The sequence below is a fragment of the Purpureocillium lilacinum genome (genome assembly GCF_023168085.1).
Source record: "Purpureocillium lilacinum CBS 284.36 DNA, scaffold_7, whole genome shotgun sequence".
NCBI classification, from domain to species: domain Eukaryota; kingdom Fungi; phylum Ascomycota; class Sordariomycetes; order Hypocreales; family Ophiocordycipitaceae; genus Purpureocillium; species Purpureocillium lilacinum.
The window spans coordinates 1,726,729-1,748,516 of record NW_027072117.1 but is presented as its reverse complement, the minus strand read 5'-3'; the positions used below and the strand labels follow the sequence as shown (position 1 = coordinate 1,748,516).

General features: G+C 61.7%; 8 protein-coding genes across 8 annotated transcripts; 3 read left to right on the top strand and 5 right to left on the bottom strand.

Moving 5' to 3' along the window:
• Positions 1 to 1,201: 1,201 nt before the first annotated feature.
• On the bottom strand, positions 1,202 to 3,943 carry PLICBS_009422 (AAA ATPase afg3; the record flags this gene model as incomplete). The annotated part of the gene is made up of 2 exons (XM_018325035.2): positions 1,202 to 1,983; positions 2,032 to 3,943. 2 exons carry the CDS (start codon positions 3,941 to 3,943, stop codon positions 1,202 to 1,204), a joined length of 2,694 nt encoding a protein of 897 aa, XP_018176429.1.
• Positions 3,944 to 5,066: 1,123 nt separating this feature from the next.
• PLICBS_009421 (uncharacterized protein) lies at positions 5,067 to 5,653 on the bottom strand (the record flags this gene model as incomplete). Its single annotated transcript, XM_018325034.2, has 2 exons — positions 5,067 to 5,219; positions 5,300 to 5,653. The coding sequence occupies 2 exons, from the start codon at positions 5,651 to 5,653 to the stop codon at positions 5,067 to 5,069; spliced, it is 507 nt and encodes a 168-aa protein (XP_018176428.2).
• An 880-nt stretch (positions 5,654 to 6,533) lies between these two features.
• Positions 6,534 to 7,598, bottom strand: PLICBS_009420 (uncharacterized protein; the record flags this gene model as incomplete). The annotated part of the gene is made up of 1 exon (XM_065601624.1): positions 6,534 to 7,598. The coding sequence occupies one exon, from the start codon at positions 7,596 to 7,598 to the stop codon at positions 6,534 to 6,536; it is 1,065 nt and encodes a 354-aa protein (XP_065457696.1).
• Positions 7,599 to 8,638: 1,040 nt separating this feature from the next.
• PLICBS_009419 (DNA-directed RNA polymerase II core subunit) lies at positions 8,639 to 9,248 on the top strand (the record flags this gene model as incomplete). The annotated part of the gene is made up of 4 exons (XM_018325033.2): positions 8,639 to 8,682; positions 8,736 to 8,794; positions 8,864 to 8,974; positions 9,049 to 9,248. 4 exons carry the CDS (start codon positions 8,639 to 8,641, stop codon positions 9,246 to 9,248), a joined length of 414 nt encoding a protein of 137 aa, XP_018176427.1.
• A 310-nt stretch (positions 9,249 to 9,558) lies between these two features.
• On the bottom strand, positions 9,559 to 10,068 carry PLICBS_009418 (RNA-binding protein lsm5; the record flags this gene model as incomplete). The annotated part of the gene is made up of 5 exons (XM_065601623.1): positions 9,559 to 9,597; positions 9,649 to 9,712; positions 9,762 to 9,789; positions 9,843 to 9,989; positions 10,044 to 10,068. The coding sequence occupies 5 exons, from the start codon at positions 10,066 to 10,068 to the stop codon at positions 9,559 to 9,561; spliced, it is 303 nt and encodes a 100-aa protein (XP_065457695.1).
• A 720-nt stretch (positions 10,069 to 10,788) lies between these two features.
• PLICBS_009417 (uncharacterized protein) lies at positions 10,789 to 12,573 on the top strand (the record flags this gene model as incomplete). Its single annotated transcript, XM_018325032.2, has 2 exons — positions 10,789 to 11,890; positions 11,948 to 12,573. The coding sequence occupies 2 exons, from the start codon at positions 10,789 to 10,791 to the stop codon at positions 12,571 to 12,573; spliced, it is 1,728 nt and encodes a 575-aa protein (XP_018176426.2).
• Positions 12,574 to 12,628: 55 nt separating this feature from the next.
• On the bottom strand, positions 12,629 to 14,109 carry PLICBS_009416 (ribosome biogenesis protein ytm1; the record flags this gene model as incomplete). Its single annotated transcript, XM_018325031.2, has 2 exons — positions 12,629 to 13,959; positions 14,013 to 14,109. The coding sequence occupies 2 exons, from the start codon at positions 14,107 to 14,109 to the stop codon at positions 12,629 to 12,631; spliced, it is 1,428 nt and encodes a 475-aa protein (XP_018176425.1).
• Positions 14,110 to 16,425: 2,316 nt separating this feature from the next.
• PLICBS_009415 (glycogen synthase) lies at positions 16,426 to 18,754 on the top strand (the record flags this gene model as incomplete). Its single annotated transcript, XM_018325030.2, has 5 exons — positions 16,426 to 16,510; positions 16,568 to 16,665; positions 16,713 to 16,988; positions 17,039 to 18,600; positions 18,652 to 18,754. 5 exons carry the CDS (start codon positions 16,426 to 16,428, stop codon positions 18,752 to 18,754), a joined length of 2,124 nt encoding a protein of 707 aa, XP_018176424.1.
• Between the last annotated feature and the right edge of the window lie 3,034 nt (positions 18,755 to 21,788).

The following is a 21,788-nucleotide window of genomic DNA, read 5'->3' as shown; positions in this document are numbered from 1 at the left end:
ACCTGGACTATGCGGGAATGAAGCGCCATGCCGACGTGGCGGACGCCTCACTTATACTCGACAGGGAGCGAGCCGTCCCTGGAGCCACAGTCCGCCACCGGCCGGGAAATGGCACATCCATCCCGTCAGTCGGTCGAAAATTTAGCGGGCTGGGTACCGTAAGGTACCCATGGGCAGCTGGCGCGATGATTGCTGGCGCTGGGCTGTTGGGGGGTGTTCAAGAGCCTTCATGGTTCGGCGCCATGTGGAGCTGGACGTTGAGCCTGCCTGCGTCATGAGCACTGGGCCGTCTTTCGCTGGCGCCGTCGATGACTTAGTCCCAACTGCCGACTTTCTCGAACGCGAGGCTCGTTGTCATAGCATTGTTGCTGCGAGACTTGTCGTGAAGAATCAAAGTGAATGTCGAGATGCGCTTCAATAGGAGCTGGAAGAACCGACGCCTGCCACGGATCAAACGCTCCTTCCCAAATCGTACTGTCGAGCCCCCGACTCCCGCGTTTTTGACGTCTACGTGCCACTGCCCGGACCAGCAGGCGCGACCCGCCAGTTCCCTCGAGGCCGGAACTTTCTCGTCCAATCACGTCGCTCCATCAAGCCGCTGTCAAGACGTCACTTCCTCGATCGACGACGACCTTCTTCGGGTCGACTGATCCCATTGAGCGCTCAAGTTCCCGGCGTTGGCCTCATTTCGCAGCGGCCCACGTTCTAGGCCGCGCAGCTGGCAATGTGTCGCGATGCGTCTTGCCAAGCCCCCAGCTCCCTCCTGTCGTGCGTCGATGCACTGCGTCGTCGTGGCGGCGGCGGCGGCGCAGCATCACCAGGCATTGGCAGACGATTTACAAAACGCCCTTGTATATGACTCAAAGCAACGCCGTCTGCCGTTCTCCGTAGTATGGACAAGTCTACAGTTCTAGCCTAAAGTACAAGTTACACGGCACTCCCAGGAGACGTGCCATCGCGGGTCGCACCCCGCCGTGGAGTAGAGATATCCTGTCGTCGTCATGATACCGCCCAGCGCGGTTCGGCGACGCGCCAATCTCCTCGCGCGCTCGAGTTCCCGGCAGCCGGCCGCGGGCGAGAGCCTCCCGTCCGCCTTGTTGGCCGCTGCCTCGCCCCGCTGAATCACTCATCCGCCTGAACTCGCGCTGTGTGCTGCTTGCTGCCCTGCATTCCCAGTCGCCTCGCTTCGCCTCGCCCTGCCTCACCTGGCCCGAAAGGCCGGCGCGGGCGTCGGCGGCTCCTTGGGCGTGTCCGTCTCCTCCGAGGGAAACGGCGGCGGCGCGCTCTCCTCCTTGCCTCCGCCAAAGAACTTTTCAAAGTCCTCGTTATCGTCAAACGGCCGCTTGCCAAGGATTCGGACCATGTCGTCCCGCACCAGCACCTCCTTCTTCAGGAGCTCCTCCGCAATAAGGCCCACCTCGCGCTTCTTCTCCGTCAGCAGGTCGCGGCACTTCTGGTACGCCTCCTCGACGATCCGGTGCACCTCCTGGTCGATCTGCTGCGCCGTCGCCTCCGCGAATGGCTTCTGCATCCGGTTCGGGTCCTGCTCAAAGTGCACTGGCCCGACCTTTTCCGACATGCCCCACTGCGTCACCATGTTGCGTGCCATCTGCGACACCTTCTTGAAGTCGTCGCTGGCGCCTGTCGTCACCGTGGGAAAGTGCAGCTCCTCCGACACGCGCCCGCCCATGGTCATGGCCATGCGGTCCATGAGCTGGTTCGTGTTCATCAGGTACGCGTCCTGCGGCAGGTACTGCGCGTAGCCCAGCGCGCCCTGGCCGCGGGGGATGATGGACACCTTGAGCAGCGGGTCGGCGTGGCGCAGGAACCAGCCGCAGATGGCGTGTCCCGCCTCGTGGTACGCCACCGTCTTCTTCTCCTCCGGCTTGAGCACGAGCGACTTGCGCTCCAGGCCACCAATCACGCGCTCGATGGCGCGCTCAAAGTGCTCCATCTTGACGTCCTCGGCGTTGCCTCGTGCGGCTGTGTCTGTCAGCATGAGTAGTCTTCTGTGTCAGTCGGGCAACGTACCGATGAGGGCTGCCTCATTGACCACGTTGGCAATGTCGGCGCCCGAGAAGCCAGGCGTGAGGGTGGCGAGCCGTCCAACCAGGTACTCCTGGTCCTCCTTCGTGACAATCTTGTTAAGGTAGACCTTGAAAATCTCCTTGCGCCCATTCATCGTCGGCCGGTCAATGTAAATGTGCCTGTCGAATCGCCCGGGTCGCATCAGGGCCTTGTCGAGAATGTCGGCGCGGTTGGTGCCAGCCAGCACGACAACCTGCTCCCTCGTGTTGAAGCCGTCCATCTCGGTAAGGATCTGGTTAAGGGTCGCCTCGCGCTCGTCGTTACCGCCGAATCCCCGGCCGCTGTCCATGCGCGCACGGCCGATGGCGTCAATCTCGTCGATGAAGATGATGCACGGCGCGTTCTTGCGGCCCTCGGCAAAGAGGTCGCGCACTCGGGACGGACCGACACCGACAAACATCTCGACAAACTCGGAGCCGCTGACGCTGAAAAAGGGGACGCCGGACTCGCCGGCCGTGGCCTTGGCGAGGAGCGTCTTACCCGTACCGGGGGGACCCGCGAGGATGGCGCCGCGAGGAATCTTGGCACCCAGCTTCTCAAACTTCTCGGGCTGCTTCAGGAAGCTCACAAACTCCATAATCTCCGTCTTGGCCTCCTCCAGGCCGGCGACGTCGGCAAACTTGACCTTTACGGCGCTCTCGGCGTTGAATTTCTTGGCCTTGCTCTTGCCAAAGTTGAACATGCCGCCGCCGCCGGCGCGGCCGCTCATGGAGCGCTGGGTCCAGAGGATCAGGCCGATGAAGAGCAGAGTAGGGCCAAAGGCCAAAAGAACATTGCCCATGGTGCTGCCGCCGGCCTCGTAGCTGACGGGTATCCGCTCCGACTGAGGGATGCCGAGCTGGTCCTGCGCCTCCTCGAGCTTCTTCTCAAACGACTCGACGGAGCCGATAGAAAAGACGTAGGTGCGGCGGCCGCCGTTCTCGGTAGTGGCCTGAGAGGCGTCGGGGTGCAGCTCAACGCGGACCTGGGACCCGTTGATGACAACGAGCTTCTGGACGAGCCCCTTGTCGAGGAATGCCCGCCTCATCTCCTGCCAGGTAATCTCCTTCTCAGAGAATGGCCGGCTGAGCGACTCGGCGGCCCAGAGGGTCACACCCAGAACAAGACCAGTCTGCAGGGCGTCCATCCAGGTATTCCTCTCCTTCTTTGGCGGCCCTTGTCCCGGCCCGGTGGTGTGCGATCGGTGTTCGTCCCGCTTGTCGCGCGCGTGGCCCTCGTCTTGGCCCTTGGGCTGCTCGTCCTTTTGGGTGTGTCTGTCGGGGTCGTTTTGGTCGAACATGCGGTTTCCCTTTTGCTGCTGTTCCACCTCCCACTCGGCCAGCCGCTCGGCCATCATAAAGACCGATCGCATCAGCCTCCCCTTGTCGAGGATGGACAGGTTCCCCGGACCCTGGCGCATCTTCTGGAGCAGGTCGCGGACCTCTCCCGGCGCGCCGGTCTGCTCGAGGCCCTTGAGAATGTCCGTCATCGTCTGCTTCTGGCCCTCGGGCAGGAGATTCTTGAAGCCCTCCAGTTGCGCAATCTCCTCCTTTGTCAGGCGTACCCAGCCCTCGGGCAAGGGCGGCAGCGGCGCTTTCGGCGCCTCGGACTTGCCTTCCTCACCGGCGGGCTTGTTCTCGGATTCATTCTTGTTCGTCGGCTTGTCCGAGTTGTCCTTGTTGGACTTGGCGTCCTCGTCCGGCTGCGGCGGCTTCGAGGAAAAGTGTCTCGGCCGAGGCCCGTACGGGGTCGCGCAGACGCGCAGGGCAAGTGACCGGGTCGCTCGCGGCGCTCCCAGGCTCCGCTGCAGGGCCGAGTGCTGGGAGAGGCGCGCGAGCCGCGCGAGCTGGCTCGACTGCCGAAGAAATCTCGACATGGTGGTTGACGGCTTGTCGCGGATGCGGAACCACCGGAGCAGGTGAGGGCGTGGAGAAAAGGGGCCGCGCTATGTCATGAGCAGCGCAGGTGGCGCTCGGGGGCTCGGTGTGCGGCGGCTTGGTTAAAAGAGCATCCAACCGTCGTGGACGGTGCGTTGGGATGCGAGGATGTCGATGACAGCACGAGAGGAAGCTTCTGGCGAGGAACCCACTTTGTCTTTGCCATGGGTCGAAAATTAGCGGGCGGTCACGTGCGCGCATGCCGACTGCATGTGTGCGACAGTGCCGGGTGGCTCCAGAGCAGACTACGTACGTACCAGGCATCTGCGCCGGGCAACAAACCTCCACCCGTAACGCCGCGAACGGCGGCAACGCCGAAACCCGCATAGGTCAGTCTGAGGCGTCGCTCATGACAACCTCGGACAACAAGAACTGCGTTGAAAAGATCTTCCAAGTATCACACTGAGGCGCGGGTGCTCGAGAATGGCACAGTATCACACGGGCATTATTCACGGTTTGTCGCCATTGCAAGTCTTTGTTGCACGTGAACGCCCCCGTGCGGACTGGCCAAAACTTCTGTCATCGAGGCACCAAGTAAGCGACGGCGTTTACGGATCCGAGGGCCTTGTATCCGGTCCGTATCCAGCAGCCAGCTACTGTAGTGGTACATCCCGTGCATTCGTATAGTCACATGAGAGCCGGTACCTACGTACTGCTCGATCTTATCTTCATCGCCGTCCTCTAGTGCAAGGGTTATATGCGCAGAAAAGACTCTTTCCGGTACTTGTCGAGGCATCCTGGAATTGCTAGTAGACTTCGAGAAAGAAAGGGGCTCCCCGGGAAACAGCGGCAGGCTTCTGCATCTTCCGCTACTTCACCAGCTACAACAGGGTAGCCATAACGATGCGGCATTGTACAAGACCATCTGGCTACGCAACATTGCACCTGGCTATATATTCAAGCAGTCATGCCCTCCAAGGCTCAGCTATGTCTAGAAACATTCGCTGCCTCGCTGCAGCCTACCTACTCATGCCCACAGCAACTTCCACCTCTCGAGCGCAGGTCAAGTTTCCAACAGACAAAGAGCACGCAAAGGTGTTCCTTGGTGTGGTGCAAAGCAGTTCAGCAACTATCCCGGCGGACAATCGTGTTCCAATTGCCCGACTCAAAGTTCTGACCAGAGACCATATTGGCGCCTGGCGCGCAGGTATTGAGGATGTGCTGGGCGCTATCCGCAATCCAGTTCCAGCTATCCAACGTTTTCGGGACCGTATTCTATCAGCACGATCAGTACGCGAGCATTGAATGAGCGGCCCCTTGGTGCAAAGCCATTGAAGGAAAGGGGGGCGACTGACGTCGTTGCACCACCAGATGGCGGCGTTGTAGGAGCAGCTCACGCGTCCGCAGTTCGACGGGCCAGGCCCGTTGCGCGGGGCCCCATTCAGACGACGAAGGTAGTTGATGCCCTCTTGAATACGGTCCTTGCTTGTAAGGGGCCAGTTGCCGCATCTCACAGTGCTGCGCTTGCGGTTCAGGCCCCTCGCTACAGGGGGGTCCTCTGGGAGTTTGAAGTGAGGGTTGAGACGGAGAACCTGGGCGTAGACCTCCTGAATGGTGCCGTTCAGGGTCTCGAACCGCCCACGCGCCACTTCCACATCCCAAAGCAGTGTTTCGACGCCGTAGCCCGGTGCGGGCGGCTGCAAGCTCATCGCCTGTTGTACGCGGTCAGTATGCTAGCTAAGCCATGGGCTTTCGATGGATCGTACGCGCTGGCCCATCAGTACAGCGGCGGCAATTGAAGCCATCAAAGTGCGCATCATGGTGTTGGAATACAGAAGTGAACAGTCTGTTACTAAATTCTGATAGACGATATGTTGATGAAACAATGCTGTTGTGTAATCGTAGCTCAAGCTCAAGGCAGCCAGAACGTCCATACAATCACAGTGTCGTTGGGACTATATAAATCAGCATCAAATTGCTTTTCTCTATGTGTCCAAGAAGGTTCATTGAGGATTTGCATCCTGCTACTCTCAACGCGGTGTAACCTGCTTAGCCATTGCGATATACTGGTTGAGCTAGGCCTAGGTTTTGGCCAAGCATCCTGCGAATCGCTCACGAGCCGTGTCTATAAGCCTAAGCAAGAGGTTGATTGGAGATGACACACTAGGCGGTAGGACACCATTCGCAAAAGAGTTACGATTCAGCTTTGCAAGGTTGCGGGCCGAAGCTAAAGGCGATGTTGCTGAGTGTCAAGTCAGGCCATACTAGCTTCGTATACACGTAGGGGGTTGACGTGGCGAGGGTTGGCAAGCAGGCATGGCGGCCTGCGCTGGTTGCACGTGTGGACCACGGTAAGGATGCTGACCATAGCCATTGCCCATGACGCAAAGCATGGCGGTGGTCACAGAAAGTATCGTCGCGTTAAAGTTGTCAACCGGCTGGCGTCACGGCACTTTAAATCAGTCACCTGCGTAATGTCGATCGCCGACTCTGAAAATCTTCAATGGGCACGCGGGAGAGGTACTGTTGCACCAGAACCTATTGGCAGGTCGCCTAGACAGCTACACCAGCGGCACGTGTACCAATAGCTCATTGTATCGTTCTTTTGATGAAAATACAACGAATTTGTCCGGCTCCTTTGACTGGCACCCTCCACGGCTGGCCCGAGTCGGGCAAAATGTCAAGTGTCTGAGCGCTTCCGTCGTCAACGCCATCAGGCCAATCCCGCCAGACCTCAACCGCCGAGCCATGTGCCCAAGGGTGTGTGGCCAAGTTGCCGAGGACCCTCCGCACCTGCGCCTCGTCACCCAGCTCGAGCAACATCGCCTTTGGCCGCAGCATCGCGGCAATGTCCAGCAGCCTGGCGTAAAAGACGTCCTGGTGCTGCCACCCGTCTGGCACCGCAATACCCTGCCCGGGTACGAGCGCGAGCTTCGGCTCGTACTTTCGCACGGAGTAGCCCAGCTGCCCGTGGCCATAGTCCCATACGCGCTGGGAGACGTAGGGCGGGTTCGAGACGATGACGTCCCAGCGCGTTGCTGCCAGCGCTGCAATGTCGGCGTCGTTGAGCACATCTGCCCGTGAAATCTGCAGCTTCTGCTGCTGGACGACGCTCAGGTTGCCCAGCTCCTCGTTGTGGCGGACATTGTCGTTTGCAAGGCGGAGAGCTGCATCGGCAATATCGACGCCGAGCACGTTGAGGCGCGTGGCCCAGCGTTGGAGAGACGCGAATAGGAGCAACGGGATGCACCCCGTGCCGGTGCAAAAGTCGACAATATTCAGCATGCGCCCGCCGCGCACGGGGCTCAGTCCCGGAATCTGCCCGTTTTTGATCAAGTCTACGAGGTGGCACGTGTAGGCCTCCGTCTCGGGCCGCGGGATGAGCACGCCGGGCCTGCACTTGATGTCGAGGTGGCCAAACGGCTGCGACCCGAGGACGTACTGCAGGGGCACGCCACGGCCGCGTGACTGGCAAAGCTCCCGGACTCGACGGCTGCTGTGGCTGACGCGCCGTGTCGTCTCATGGACGTGCTGCTCGATCCAGCGCAGCTCGTTGCGCGCCGAGCGAATGTCCCTGCACGCGGGCAACAGAGCTGCGAGGTTAGGAGACTGCCGCTTGGCTTGGCGGAGGAGCCATGGCGGGAGTCGCGGCATCAACTGGGCCGGCGGCGACGCAAGAAGGAATTCATGAGAGGAATTGGACTGTACGTATCACAGCACCAAGTAAGCTCCCTACTTCGTAGGCCACGCAGCAAAAGAGACGGATTCGCTAGCTGAGTGAGTTTGAGCAACACCAAGGGCTAAGTAAGGAGCAAAGCAGCAAAGTGTGGGTATTTACCCGACAATTAACCCTCCCGACAATGAGCGCCACTCAACTGCCCCTTGCGACGACGACCACCCATACAAATGGGGACCGGACCCGCGATTTCGACAGGCGTCACTCACCACGTCCCGTCGTCCGTCACTGCACCAACCGCGCTCCCCTCTCTGTCCGACACCGGACAAAGTTGCTCCTTTTTGGACCTCGTCTCTATAAGAACGGGCCGCCTTCTTTTGCTACTGTTTCGAATACTGTTTTTTTAAATTTTGTGAGATTCCGTCCAGTCCCGCGGCCGCCCCCTCTCGTCGTTGCGCCTTGAGCTTACCATGAAAATCCAGCTACTGCTGTAATTCCTAGCCAGACACGCCGCCAAGATGAACGCCCCCGATCGGTGAGTCTTGTTTTCTCATTGCGCTGTGGTCTTTGACGTCGTCCTGGTCCGGGTTTCCCATGATGCGACTGCTAGGCGAGGGGAGACAGGCGCCGCATCTGGGGCGATCTGGCGCCTTGAATGCGACGCGATACGATGCTCCTGCTCGATGCCATCCTCTCGAGAACGCCGGAGGCAGCTCGCATAGCGCTGGCACGCCGTGGCATGGCCTGTGGGAACCGTCTGCTCCGTTTATGGCCGTCTTGGCCCTGTCGTGTCGAGGCCATGGCCCGGAGCAGGAGCGCGCCGCGTGGTTGCCCGATTTGTGCAGGCTTCCCCTTCAGGCACTGCGCAGCGTTCGGTGAGCGCGCAGCGAGCGCGCATATTCTCCGGGCCCCTTGGAAGGCTTGCGCCCTCCTTCTCCTGCCTTGCTCATCCTCTTCGCTTCGCGGCTGCCACCACTTCCCCTCGTCCCGCCAGCGCCAGCGCACCATCGCCATCATCATGGCCGGCTGCAACTCGAGACACTTTAACCTGCAGGACTCGCCGTACTTGCTGGTTCTGTTCGCCCGCTTGCGATTCATGTACTGACTGCCGTTAGTTTCGAGCTCTTCTTGCTCGGCGAGGGCGAAAAGAAGATTGAAGAAAAGGTGTACTCTGGTACGGAAATCTGCATCTGCACCTCGCTCGTGCGTTCGTGCGACTTTGTCCCTGACGCGATTTTCACAGGCATGTCCAACACGTCCGACTTCATCCTGAACAAGGAGGACCACACGCTCGGCAACCTGCTCTCGGAGCACCTGAAGCTGCACCCCAACGTCTACATGGCTGGTTATAAGCGTGCGCTCCCCCTCCCCTGTCGCCGCGCCTCGTTTTCTTACCTCGTTCTCACTGCTGACCTTCGTCGCCCCCAGTCGGCCACCCCAACGTACCACAGCTGTTCATTCGGCTGCAGACCGACGGCACCAAGACGCCGCGCGAGGTCTTTTGCGCCGTGTGCGAGAAGCTCATCAACCAGCTCGAGTCCCTGCACCAAGAGTTCACGCGCGAGTGGGAGCTGCGCCGCATCACAAACGTCGGCGAGCAGGGCAACATGCAAACAAACGGCCACTGAGCGGGGGGCGCTCCAGGGTAAAAAAAGGCGATTGGCGTTGGGATACCACCATTTATACTAAGCTTGCATTGTGTCACAATAGGGAACCAAAGGTAGACTCCATGACGAGACGTTTTTTCTTGACCGTTACCTGCGTGGTGGCAGTCTTTTTGCCGCACCGCTTTTGCTGGGGAAACGAGCCCCTTGCTACGGGATGCCTTCCAGGCTCAGTCCCCTGCGAGCCGAGTGACGCTGTGCCTCGCGTGGTGTGCGCTGCATTCACCCATCCGCGAGCGGTCCATGTCGTAGTCCATTCCGTAGAATGCCGCTCTCACGCAGCCGCCTCGGGCCCCTCGCCTCCAGGGATCAGCTGCTCGCGTTAGTCAACAGATCACGGGGTCGAGCGTGAGGGGCAACCAACCATGCAAATGTTGTTTCCGTTGAGCAGGATTTTCGGCAGCGAAGTGTGGTTGCCGCTGTAGTCACTGCAACGCGTCAGTACGCCACCACCACGGACACGTGAATGCCGCTCACAATTCCGTCACGTCCTCCAGGACCATGTCTGTACGTGATTAGCAAACGTGCCCCATCCCGCTGGGAGAGCACCGCACTCACTGACGTAGTCGTCGAAGCCGACGAGTGTGCCGCTAAACTCTGCGTCGAGGTCAGTTGATGGCTTGCCCCCTCTGATGACCTGGTTCGTACCCTTGTCGCCCTTCATAATGACCCATATCCGTGAGCCGACACACTTGTCAATGAGCTCTGGGGACGCAAGTCAGCCAAGGGTCGTCATTCGTAGATGAGGTGAGGGCGGACCGAGGGGGAGCAGCTGGGTGGCCATGATGGGCGGCGGTTCGTGAGGGCTGCGCTACGGCCGGATGCTGTCTCTTGCAGACACAGACGGTAGTTGGGCGAAACAAGGCTGTGGTCGAGTCACTGTCGGTGTCGAGATCTCTTCATCCGCGTGAGGGTGACTTGAGATCCGAACCAGGGTTCCGCAGGTGCTGCTGCAGCAGCGACAAGCGTCGCAGCGGGTTTAGTGCCGCCACACGGCTCCACGTGCCCACGCGCCGATGACTAAGGCACTTAACGCCCCGTTTCAGTTGCGCCAGATGGGGAGGGGGGCGCTACGCCAGGAGTCACTCACTCACTGTAAGCGCCGCCGCCGCTTGAGCTGCTGCATGAGCTGCAGCTCCATCGTGAATCGAGATGCGCGATCCAGCCCGGCCCCCGCGTCATCCTCCCGTCCTCCTCCTCCCCTGGCCGCACAGCGCGGCTGCCTGCTCACTGCGTCTCGCCCCGGGCCATGGTCATTGGCTGCGGCCGTCATGGAGCTTCGACGGCGCGCGCCCGACCGTTCATGACCTACAAGTGCAAGGGGTCCCCGCGCGTCGCAGGCGATGCCCGGCGCGTGTCGCTGCTGTCTCTGCGGCCGTCTCCTCCTCCTGCTGCTCCCGCTGCTTTTCTTCTTCCCTGCCGCGCGCCGCGACGACGATCCAGGTGCCGCTCTCTGCCATTCTTGCGTCCCATGAGCGCAGGCACGAAATTCATTAAGGCAGCCATGGCTGCGGACAAGTCGAGCAGTCGCCTGTGGGATCCCGCGTTAGGAATCCGATTCTCGCCCAGCCCGGTATCAACGCCGCCGCTGTACCCTCGCCTGGATGTAGCACGATTTTCCCATGCCGTCAGCGCGGGGCGCAACGTCGATGTGCTAGAGGAAGAGGCCGAGGCTGGAAACGTCCAGGAAAATGGGCGAGACGAGGGCGGCCAGGTATATGCCGGCCCGTCGGAAGTCCTCGCGGAAGCTCTCTATACCCCTCAAGCAACATCAACGAGCGATGGCAAAGGCGGCACCAAGTCCATCGCCACGGCTGCCGACAGAGCACCCACGACCAACGGCGAGCCCGGCAGAGCCCAGGACGCCGTCGACCCGCCGCACACGTCGCTGAGCTTCAACATGTCGAGAGACCTCTTCCGCGCCGCCCGCGCCGCCGCCCCCGGCTCCGCGCAGTCGTACTGGTCGCACACGCTCTACCGGCGCGTCACGCCGTTGGGCGGCGTCGAAAAGGTCCGCGTCCACTACTGCACCAGCAGGCACACCATGGAGCACGTCTGCCGCAAGTACTTCCTCGGGGAGCCCGTCCTGGGGCTCGACCTCGAGTGGCTCCCCTACGCGAGCCGCGCCGCCGGCCCCCGCGAGAACGTCTCCCTCATCCAGGTCGCGAGCCCCGGCCGCATCGGGCTCTTCCACGTGGCCATGTTCTCCGACGCGGGCTCTGCGGCAGAGAGGCGCCGGGCGTTGTCGTCCAAGGGAACAGCCTCCTCGTCCGCTTCCACCTCCCGCAAGGCGTCCGACGACCTCGTCGCGCCCACGTTTCGCAGCATCATGGAGGACCCCGCCGTCAGCAAGGTCGGCGTGCACGTCCAGGGCGACTGCACCCGGCTCAGCAACTACCTCGGCGTCCGGCCGCGCGGCGTCTTCGAGCTCAGCCACCTGTATAAGCAGGTCAAGTACTCGGCCGCGCGCACGCCGCGCCTCATCAACAAGATACCCGTGGCGCTGTCCACCCAGGTCGAGGAGTGTCTGCGCCTGCCGCTGTACAAGGGCGACTCGGTCCGGTCGAGCAACTGGATGCGACCCCTGAATTCCGAGCAGCTGCTGTGTACGTGTACCTGTGTATTGCGCGCTTGAGGACGAGGAGCTTGCTCACACCGATTAGATTCTGCATCTGATGCCTATGCCGGCATCCAGCTATATTACGTCCTAGAGGGGAGGCGCATGGAGCTCGACCCCTGCCCACCGAGGCCTCACCACGCCGAGCTCGGCCTCCCGATCCCCTATGTAGAGTCAGAGCCGGAAAGCGACGACTCTAGCCAGGAGTATTCCACCAGTGACGACGCCGCTGCAGTCGCCCCATCTACTTCCAAACCCGCAACGGCAACGCCCAAGCGCAGGCCGCCCAAGGCAGTTAAATCCCCCTCTCCAGCGCCCAAGCCTCGCGACGCGCGCATCGCCGCCGCCGAGCTACGCAGCCGTGAATACCGCTCCTCCAAGCAGACGCCCGTGTCAGCGACGCCAGCCGCGCTGCGCGCCTACTACCTGTGGCACACCAACGACGGGCTGCGGCCGGAGCCCATCGCCGGACTCCTGCGCGACCCGCCGCTCAAGGTCAACACCGTCGTCTCGTACATACTGGACGCCATCACGTCGGAGAGGCTCCCCTACGACAAGGCGAGACTTGGAGGTGAGATATTGCCCCTGCTGGACGCGAAGCTGGTGGGTGGGCGGTATCGCTACCTCGCGAGGGCGTGCGCCGCAGACGAATCACGGGGCGCGGCATCGTGACGCACATCCTACAGAGGCGAACCCCAATCTATTGGTATATAAACAAATGCATCATCTATGACGAGAGCAGCCCTCTCCCCCTGTTGATCTGGACCTTCTTGTCCTCGCCGCCGCTCACGATGCCCCACGTCTTGTCCCACACGACGCTCAACACCTTGGCGCCGTCGCCGGCAGGCGGCAGCTTCTTGCCCTGCAGCCACTCCCTGCCGATGGTGTAGGCGGGCTCGCTCACGCGGCCGCCGCCCTCCTCAAGGCTGCCGGGCCGCACGCTGCGCAGGTCCCAGACGCGGCATGTGCTGTCGTGCGAGCCGGATACGAGCGAGTAGTCGTTCTCGGGTGACGGCGACAGCGAGACGACCATGTTGACGTGGCCGCGCAGGGTCATGGCGGCGGTGGCGGCCGCCGACTCGCGGGGGTCGAGGAGGGTGATGTGTCGGGCCGACGTGCCGGCCGCGATGAGCGAGTTGGTGGGCAGCGCGGCGGCGCACATGATGGGGTGCATGGTCGTCAGCCGCGAGACCTCTCGTTGCGTCGTCAGGTCAATCGTCCGGACGGTATGGTCCTGCGAGGCAGAGTACGCGACGGTGGCGTCGTTGGGGTGGAAGATGGCGGCCGTGACGGCCTCGTTGTGCACGGGTATCATGGCCAGGGGCCCGCGCTGGGCCGTGGAGCCGGCGGCGGCGGAGAGCTTGGCGCGCTTGATGCTATGCGCCGAGGGGAGGGTTTCGGGATCGGCCTGCGGCGCGGCCCTCTTGGACGACGTCCAGACGCCGATGCGGCCGTCCGACGACGCCGTAAGGACGCGCCTCGTCGAGCCGTTGACGTCGATGCTGTTGATGCCCTTTTCGTGGCCAAAGAGCTCCATGCTGGGCTTGAGGGAGCCGGAGAAGCCGTCGTCGGCCTCGCTGTAGTCCCACACGACGACCTTGCGGTCGAGGCCCGCCGAGGCGAGCTGCGTCGGCGACAGCCACCGGACGGCGTTGACGCGCTGGGTGTGGCCGCCGGCCCTTCCAGAGGATGAGGTTGCCACGGTCTCGCCGGAGGGGTTCCATATCCTCACCAGCCCGTCGTAGGATGCACTGGCGAGCCGCTCGTTGACGTTGGGCCCGTCGGCGAGGCTACCGGCCGGGGACGTGGCGGACAAGACGTCGACGCTGCTGACCCAGTCGTCGTGCTGGAAGCTCGCCTCGTAGACAGGAGGGAGCAAGCTGCGGACATACTGGAGGGTCAAGGTGGTCTCGGACGACAGGCCGTTGGTGGCGAGGTACTCGTCGATGCTGGTGCGCAGAAAGGTGCCGTTGGCGAGGAAGTCGAGAGGGACGGGCGATGAGGTGTCGAGCATAGACTCGGAGTTGAGGATGCGCGACAGGCCATAGCGCTTGATGTCTGTTCACGTCAGCGTCTCTGTAAGCTCTGCAAGGATAGTCGCGGCGACGTACCGGCGGGCACGAGGAGCTGCTGCTTGGACTCGGGGAGCCGCAGGTCGGGCTCGTTGGTGGTGAAGATGACCTTCACCTGGGTCGGTGAAGAGTCCATCGCAAGGTTGGACGGCGGTCCGCCGAGGTACCGCGTCAGTGAAGCAGTCTCTGCGAGAAGATTGACGCAATATTGTCAGGGTTGAGGGTGTGGTCTCGAATGTTTGACACGATTTGACACAATTTGATGTGGAATGGCTCCCGAAAGCCACTGCGAGCTGCCGATTCCAGAAAATTTTGGGAACTCGGTCAGCCTCGCGATGGAGGTCCCACAGCGGGGCAACTTGGCGGCCAATGACGACGACGCTAGCGCAAGGCTGAAGGTCCTCCACCTAGACTGCACAGGCAGGTCGCCATGGGACGGCGACGATGAAAGTCGAGAGGAAACGCAAGGGTCGGCGATTCGGAGTCATTGTAGAATGCGTGGCTCGATACCTTAAGCCCATGAGCCTCGTTGGCGGGTTCAATGCTTCGCGAGGTCCATCATGGTGTTGCTCGTCAAGGTGAGAATATTGAGTGCAGCTACATTTTAGCAGGCAGGCCCAGAATGGCAGCCCAACTTGCACGACTGCAACGGCAACAGCCCAACAAGAGGACCCGCGGCGCAACGTCGAGTCGCGGACCCGGACAAGGCACCGAGCATGCCCCGGTGAGGGCGCGCGCTACCGGGCTTCGCTCGGTGGACGGTTGCGGTCGAGGACATTGTGGGTCGAGCTGGAGCGGGGCGAGGCGGCGGACCAGAGGGGACTCGGGAGGGGCAGATTGAAAGTGGCATCCCATCCTCAGCCCATCACCCTGAACGTCAGTCGTCTCTCCCGCGCTGACTGTCTTGTCTGCCCATGCTCGCTTGGCGTGCAAGGGAATTGAGTGTCGAGATGATTCGGCAGAGACGCGAGCGCTCCCGCTGGCTGGTCTGGGGTGGTTGCCATCCCCGCATCGCCATGCCGTCATCCCGTTGTCGCCACGCACCTCTCTGTGGTGAGAAAGCCGGGCCGCCGACGCAGGCATTGTGTCATCCCGTGCCTGGCGGCCGGACGGCTGCATGAACTCTGCGTGCGGCAGCCGGGCATGGGTGCGGGAAGGGGCCCCCAACAGGCGCCATCTGGCCGAAAAAGTAGTACTCGAAGACACCAGCCGTCGACGACCCAGAGCAGGCGGCGCCAACGGGTTCCACGATGGACCATCCGTCCGTGCGTGCCTGGCAGTAGTATGAGGGCTTTTTCTGTTCCTCTGGCGCATCTGCATCTGCCGGTGGTGTTTGCTCACGCATACAGTACCACTTGTAATCGGCGAGGCCGCTGTCGCGCCGGGTCCTCGAACGACTAGACCTGGTGATGGCGGCGCTTGTGGGCGGACGGTGGGCAGCCCGCCAGGAGTCAGGCAAGTCAGCGCACAGCAGCGAGCCCGTTTCGCCCAACGAGAGCGTCCCGGACAACCCCAGACCCACGCAACCACACCTGGCAAGCGCGGGCAAGAGTCTCCAGGTCTCCAGGTCTCCAGGTTTCGAGGCGCGGGCTGGGATGCTACCTCAGGCCACACCGTAGGTCGGCTTGGTCAGGTGCGCGGGCCTGGCCTCCACTGTTTGTGCCAGTGGGCACTCCTCACGCACCGCGGTGGGCACTCTAGCGGGCGGCGCGGCACCTCAGTGGACGTTGCTCACCTGGAGACCTCCGTGGAGGGCTCCTCCGGGCTGCAGTGCAGGCGGCCAGCACCCCACCAGTGCTAGGGGGCAGGGCCTTGCCCCCACGACGGAGAGACACCCTGCCCGCCGCGATTGTGCCGGCGGCTGAGAGACGATCAATCCCATCGCTGCCATACAGGTACTGCAACAAGACCTTGCGCGTATGCACCAAGCCAACGAACGCCTCTTCAAGCTCGAGGCTGCCCCTCTCGCCTTCCCCTCACTCTTTGCCTCCCAGCCTCAACTCTCACATTTCAACGTCAAGCGCCGTGCGTGCTCCGGAAAAAAGAGACTTCTGCCACTATCTCTGGCCCGAGCGCTGCCTGCCCTTTGTCGCTGTACCAACCGCCTTAGCTCACCTGGAAAACGCCCTGCAGCCCAGCCCGCAACCGCCGGCCACCGGGCAGCTCACCCCACCCGCTAGTTGTGCCACCACCAGCTCCCCCAAGCTCTGACGCAAGGATCCCGTCCCCGATCGATCAGGCTTTGCCATCATTTTGCGCAAATCCCTCCCAGCCTCGCTCCCCAGCTCCTGCACCCTCAAAATCTGGTCAATCGCCCCCGGCGAGCATTGTCCCAGCTTCGCAGGACCATTCTCCAGCTTCATCAGTACGGTGCTCTTTGCGCGCCGCCTCTCCGCCTGGCCCCCGGTCTGCTGCTTAGCTGAGGCCGACGATCGCCTCACCTGCCCTCGCCATGGCCTCCGATGAAGGGGCCGCGCCGGCTCGCGATGTCAAGAACCACCTCCTCTTCGAGATTGCCACCGAGGTCGCCCATCGAGGTGCGTCTGCGCTCTTCCGTCTGTTCTTGCCCCATCGTGCGCGCTAATTCCGTCCAGTCGGCGGCATCTACTCCGTCATCAAGTCCAAGGCGCCCGTCACAACTGCCGAGTATGGCGACCGCTATACCCTCATCGGCCCGCTGAACCACCAATCGGTGCGAAGACCTCCCCTCACCATTGTGATGCGTGCTGACGACGGTAGGCTGCGGTCGAGGTGGAGGAGATGGAGCCAACCAACCCGGAGATTGCTGCCGCTATGCAGTCCATGAAGGATCGCGGCATCGGCATGCTCTACGGCCGCTGGCTGATCGAGGGCGCCCCGAGGGTGCTCCTCATCGACACCAAGACGGCTTACGGCTACATGAACGAGTGGAAGGGCGACCTGTGGAACATTGCCAGCATCCCCTCGCCGCCCGGCGACGACGAGACCAACGAGGCCATCGTCTTTGGGTACCTGGTCGCCTGGTTCCTGGGAGAGGTGAGCTTGACCCTGCGGTGCATCCGTAACTTCTAGACTGACGTCCGTAGTTTGTGGTGCACGAGAAGAAGAGGGCCGTCATTGCCCACTTCCACGAGTGGCTGGCCGGTGTCGGTCTGCCGCTCTGCAAGAAGCGGCGCATCGACGTCACCACCATCTTCACGACGCATGCCACGCTCCTCGGCCGCTACCTGTGCGCCGGCTCCGTCGACTTTTACAACAACCTGCAGTACTTTGACGTCGACGCCGAGGCGGGCAAGCGCGGCATCTACCACCGGTACTGCATCGAGCGCGCGGCGGCGCATTCGTGCGACGTCTTCACGACCGTCTCCCACATCACCGCCTTCGAGTCGGAGCATCTGCTCAAGCGCAAGCCCGACGGCGTCCTGCCCAACGGCCTCAACGTCACCAAGTTCTCGGCCGTCCACGAGTTCCAGAACCTGCACCAGCAGGCCAAGGAAAAGATCCACGACTTTGTGCGCGGGCATTTCTACGGCCACTACGACTTTGACCCGGAAAACACGCTCTTCCTGTTCACGGCGGGCCGCTACGAGTTCCGGAATAAGGGTGTCGACATGTTCATCGAGTCGCTCGCCCGCCTCAACCACCGCCTCAAGAACGCCAACAGCAAGGTGACGGTCGTGGCGTTTGTCATCATGCCCGCGCAGACGACGTCGCTCACGGTCGAGGCGCTCAAGGGCCAGGCCGTCATCAAGTCTCTGCGGGACACGACGCACGTCATCGAGCAGAGCATCGGCCGCCGGCTGTTTGAGCGGTCCCTCAAGTGGCACGAGGGTGACCCGATGCCCGACGAGAAGGAGCTCATCTCCGGACAGGACCGCGTGCTGCTGCGCCGCCGGCTCTTCGCCATGAAGCGCAGCGGCCTGCCGCCGATTGTCACGCACAACATGGTCAACGACCACGAGGACCCGGTCCTGAACCAGATCCGCCGCGTGCAGCTTTTCAACCACCCCACGGACCGCGTCAAGATCATCTTCCACCCCGAGTTCCTCAACTCGGCCAACCCGGTGCTGCCGCTCGACTACGACGACTTTGTGCGCGGCTGCCACCTGGGCGTCTTCGCGTCGTACTACGAGCCGTGGGGGTACACGCCGGCCGAGTGCACCGTTATGGGCGTGCCGAGCATCACGACCAACCTGTCTGGGTTCGGCTGCTACATGGAGGAGCTGATCGAGAACTCGAGCGACTACGGCATCTACATTGTCGACAGGCGGACCAAGGGCGTCGACGACTCGGTGAACCAGCTGACGTCATATATGTACGACTTTTGTGGCAAGAGCCGTCGCCAGCGCATCAACCAGCGAAACCGAACCGAGCGGCTCAGCGACCTGCTTGACTGGAAGCGCATGGGCATGGAGTACGTCAAGGCGCGTCAGCTGGCGCTGCGGCGGGCGTACCCGGGGTCGTTCAGCGGCGTCGAGGAGGACGAGGACGACTACATCCCCGGCGTGGAGCAAAAGATTTCGCGGCCGTTCTCGGTGCCGGGCTCGCCCAGGGACCGGACGGGCATGATGACGCCGGGCGACTTTGCCAGTCTGCAGGAGGGTCGCGAGGGATTGAGCACCGAGGACTACGTGGCGTGGAAGCTGCCGTAAGTGAGCACGACGAGGTCTTATTGAACATTGCTGACGAAGACGCACAGTGACGAGGAAGACCCCGACGAGTACCCATTCCCCCTGACTCTGCGGTCGAAGCAGGCGCCGGCCGAGACGGCAGCCGTCGAGGCCACGCTGAACGGGAGCTGACGTCACGCCGGCGACGTTGGTTGAGCGCATCGCATGCACCTCGGCGGTTCTGCCTGGGCAGTCTTTTGTAGTATCTTGGTTGTGTCCGTGCTGGTTGTTTGTTTGCTTTGATCATTTGCGCTGAACATCGACGACTGTGAGATGAAGGGAGGGGGACGGGGGATGTACCGCTAGGCCACGGGGGCGCCGTCAGATTATTCAGTTCCTTCATGTAGTTACCCGGGTGGAGGAGCACTCTCGCATAGCATTGTACCGATATCTCTGACAGTTTGACGGCCACTCGCGGTGCTGGTGACGTGACGGCTTGTCTTAACACGTGGGGAGAGTCGGTCCAGTCTCGTCGACACGCGGCGTCCGGAACCAGGGCCAACCACAATCTGCATCTCGAGCTCGTGGAACTTTGGTATCTGTCACGAGGGGCACCTTTGACGGGACCAATGTCCGAACAAGAGTAACTGAGGGTTTCCGTAAAGTTACAACGACCCCGCAGCGAATATGGGAGTGACTGCCTCTTTCGGGAGACGCCATATATCCCGTGCAAGCCAAGCAAGCCAAAATATATTGCGCCCAATATTGGCCTGGGGGTGGGGGCAGGACATGATGTAGTATATCTGATGGATATATCAGCTCGGGTTATTAGCACTCAGGGATGACGCAGATCAGCCACGGTGGCGCCGGGCGTTTCAGACAGAGTGATGGGTTTGTATCTGATGCTGCCTGCTTACTTGCTGTACTGTACAGTAGTGTACAGGACAAGAAGAATTGCACGATTATGCGAGGACGGCGGGAACATATTGCTGTACGGAGCTACTGGGGATCTCCTGGGGGTTCGCTTGGGGGGGGGGGGGGGGGGGGGATATCACGCATAGGCGCGTGGATAGCGTGCTCGTTGAGCATCACTGGGGCCTATCTGACGCGGGCGTTCATCGCCCCCATCTGCCTTCCTGCCTACCTGCCTGCCTGCCTGCCAGCTGCAAAGTTCCGCCATGCAGGTTTCCGTGCCATGTCATCGTGGGGTCCGGGCCCTGGGGGCGATTGGGCGGGCCCAGCCCAGCCAAGACGACGGTTCGAGGCACCACCTCGTCTGGTCTGGCTCGCGCCGGGTCGCTGCACGGATTAGGGTGCGGGTTGGGGGCCAGCCGAGCGGCGGCGGCGACGACGACCTCTGCCACATTGGCGGCACGTTTCAAAGGGGGTTCAAAAGTCAATGCCGGGGGGGGGGGGGGGGGGGGCTTGCTGTCAGGGACGACGCCACGAGCATGTTCAGGTGTGGCGGACGGCTTAGCACTGCACATGATGCATGGCTGCTCGTCGGTTGCTGGGATGGGACCCCGGAAGCCCATGCCCAGCAACCAGCGCCAGCACCAGCAACTGGCAGCTTTGTGGAGATGCGGTCGATGATGAGGTTCGTTGACGCGAGCGAGCTGCAGGCGCGCTAGCCGGGTAGCTCACGACGCTAACTGCTTGGTTACTTGGTTAGTCAAGTGAGCTGCGCTGGCTCGACGTTGAGAATCGGCCGACCGGGCCAAGAGACGTGATGTGATGATGAGGCGACGCACCGAGGGGGCGCTAGCTCAGGGGCTGCAGCGGGAAGAGCTCTGGTGGAGCGCAATACGTATGTCCGTGGGTGGGATGGCGATGCTCCGGAGCTTTTTTTTTTTTTTTTTGGTGGCCTCGCGTTGACTATTATGTGCTCGTACTCCCGCGGGAGCTCTGTTCGAGCGCAACGAACGGGGGGATGGAACGGGAATGGGGGAAAACTTCGGTCGCCTCATCAAGCTCGCCAGGCCCTTGACCATGCTGAAGAGGAGATGAGCACTGACGTGTAGTTCGCGTGGCGTCCGCAGGCAGTGAAGAGCACGTCGAGACCGCCGCCACAGCGCACAGCTCGCCCCATCTCCCATCTCCATCTCCATCGTCCATCTTCATCACCCACTGCGTACGTACTACCACTTGCGGGGACGGGGGATGCTTGCCAGTGCATCGTCATGCCATTTGTAGAAAGTCCCATGCGAGGCCCCCCGGCACGTCTCCTCCGTAGTCGTACCCGCTCCTGCTCTGTCTGCGTGAAGCTCTGTCTCTCTCCACCGGGGGGAGCAGGAGACCGGGGGGAAACATGCTCTTCCTCATCAACGCGACACTTGCCATCGGATGTGGTGGGGTCAATGGGCGGACACAGTGCACAGTGCAAAGGCGTTGGTCCGGGGGGGAAGGGGAGGAAGAGAGGAAGAGAGGGGCCAAGGGCCCTTGGTGAGCAGGGGTGAAGCCGAGAAGCGGTGACAGGGGGGAGACGTCGTTTACCCCTGGCGCGAGGGGACGCTGTCGCTGTTCCCCCTCGTCTCGTCTGTGATGCGTGAGGTCAGGCCAGGCGTTTGGTCCCCTGCACGTCTCTGCACCCTTGTCGCGAACGAGCAGACGTGACGGGCTGTTCCACCGTATTTTTTTTTCTTCTTCTTATTCTTCTCCTCCGGCGAGACGACGGCTTGGCATGACCGCTTCGTCATTGACAGAAGAGAAATTGAAGTAGTGCTGCGCGTGCATGACAATGTTTTTCTTTGTTGTACGTGCGCGCATTCTAGAAGCATTTCCGTGCGTTGAAGCGAGATTCTCTTCAAGTGCCGGTGCATGAACATCGGAGACGCCGCGGTCTCTCGCGCACGGAAGCAACACACGGAATGGCAATTTGGATAGACAGGCATTTTGGGGGAGGTAAAACAGCTCGCCGCTGCCGTGGGCCAAAGTACGTAGGTAGGTATTCATGTGTTTCAAAAGCCATGTCTTCGTCGACGGACCGCAGCGGACGGACGGACAATGGGACAATGGAGAGGGGGGCATTCCTCAGCCGTTTCCTTTCTCTCGTTGAGCCACTCGACTTGTACGAAAAGTACACGCTATACTGTCTCGAACTGTGCAAAAAGCGCGTTTTATGTATGCGTGTGTGTGTGAGAGTGAGCACAACGCGGAGACGCAGCAGACGCGACGCCTCCACTATTAGGGGACCGATTCCTTCCTTTCTTCTTTCCTTATTAGTCGT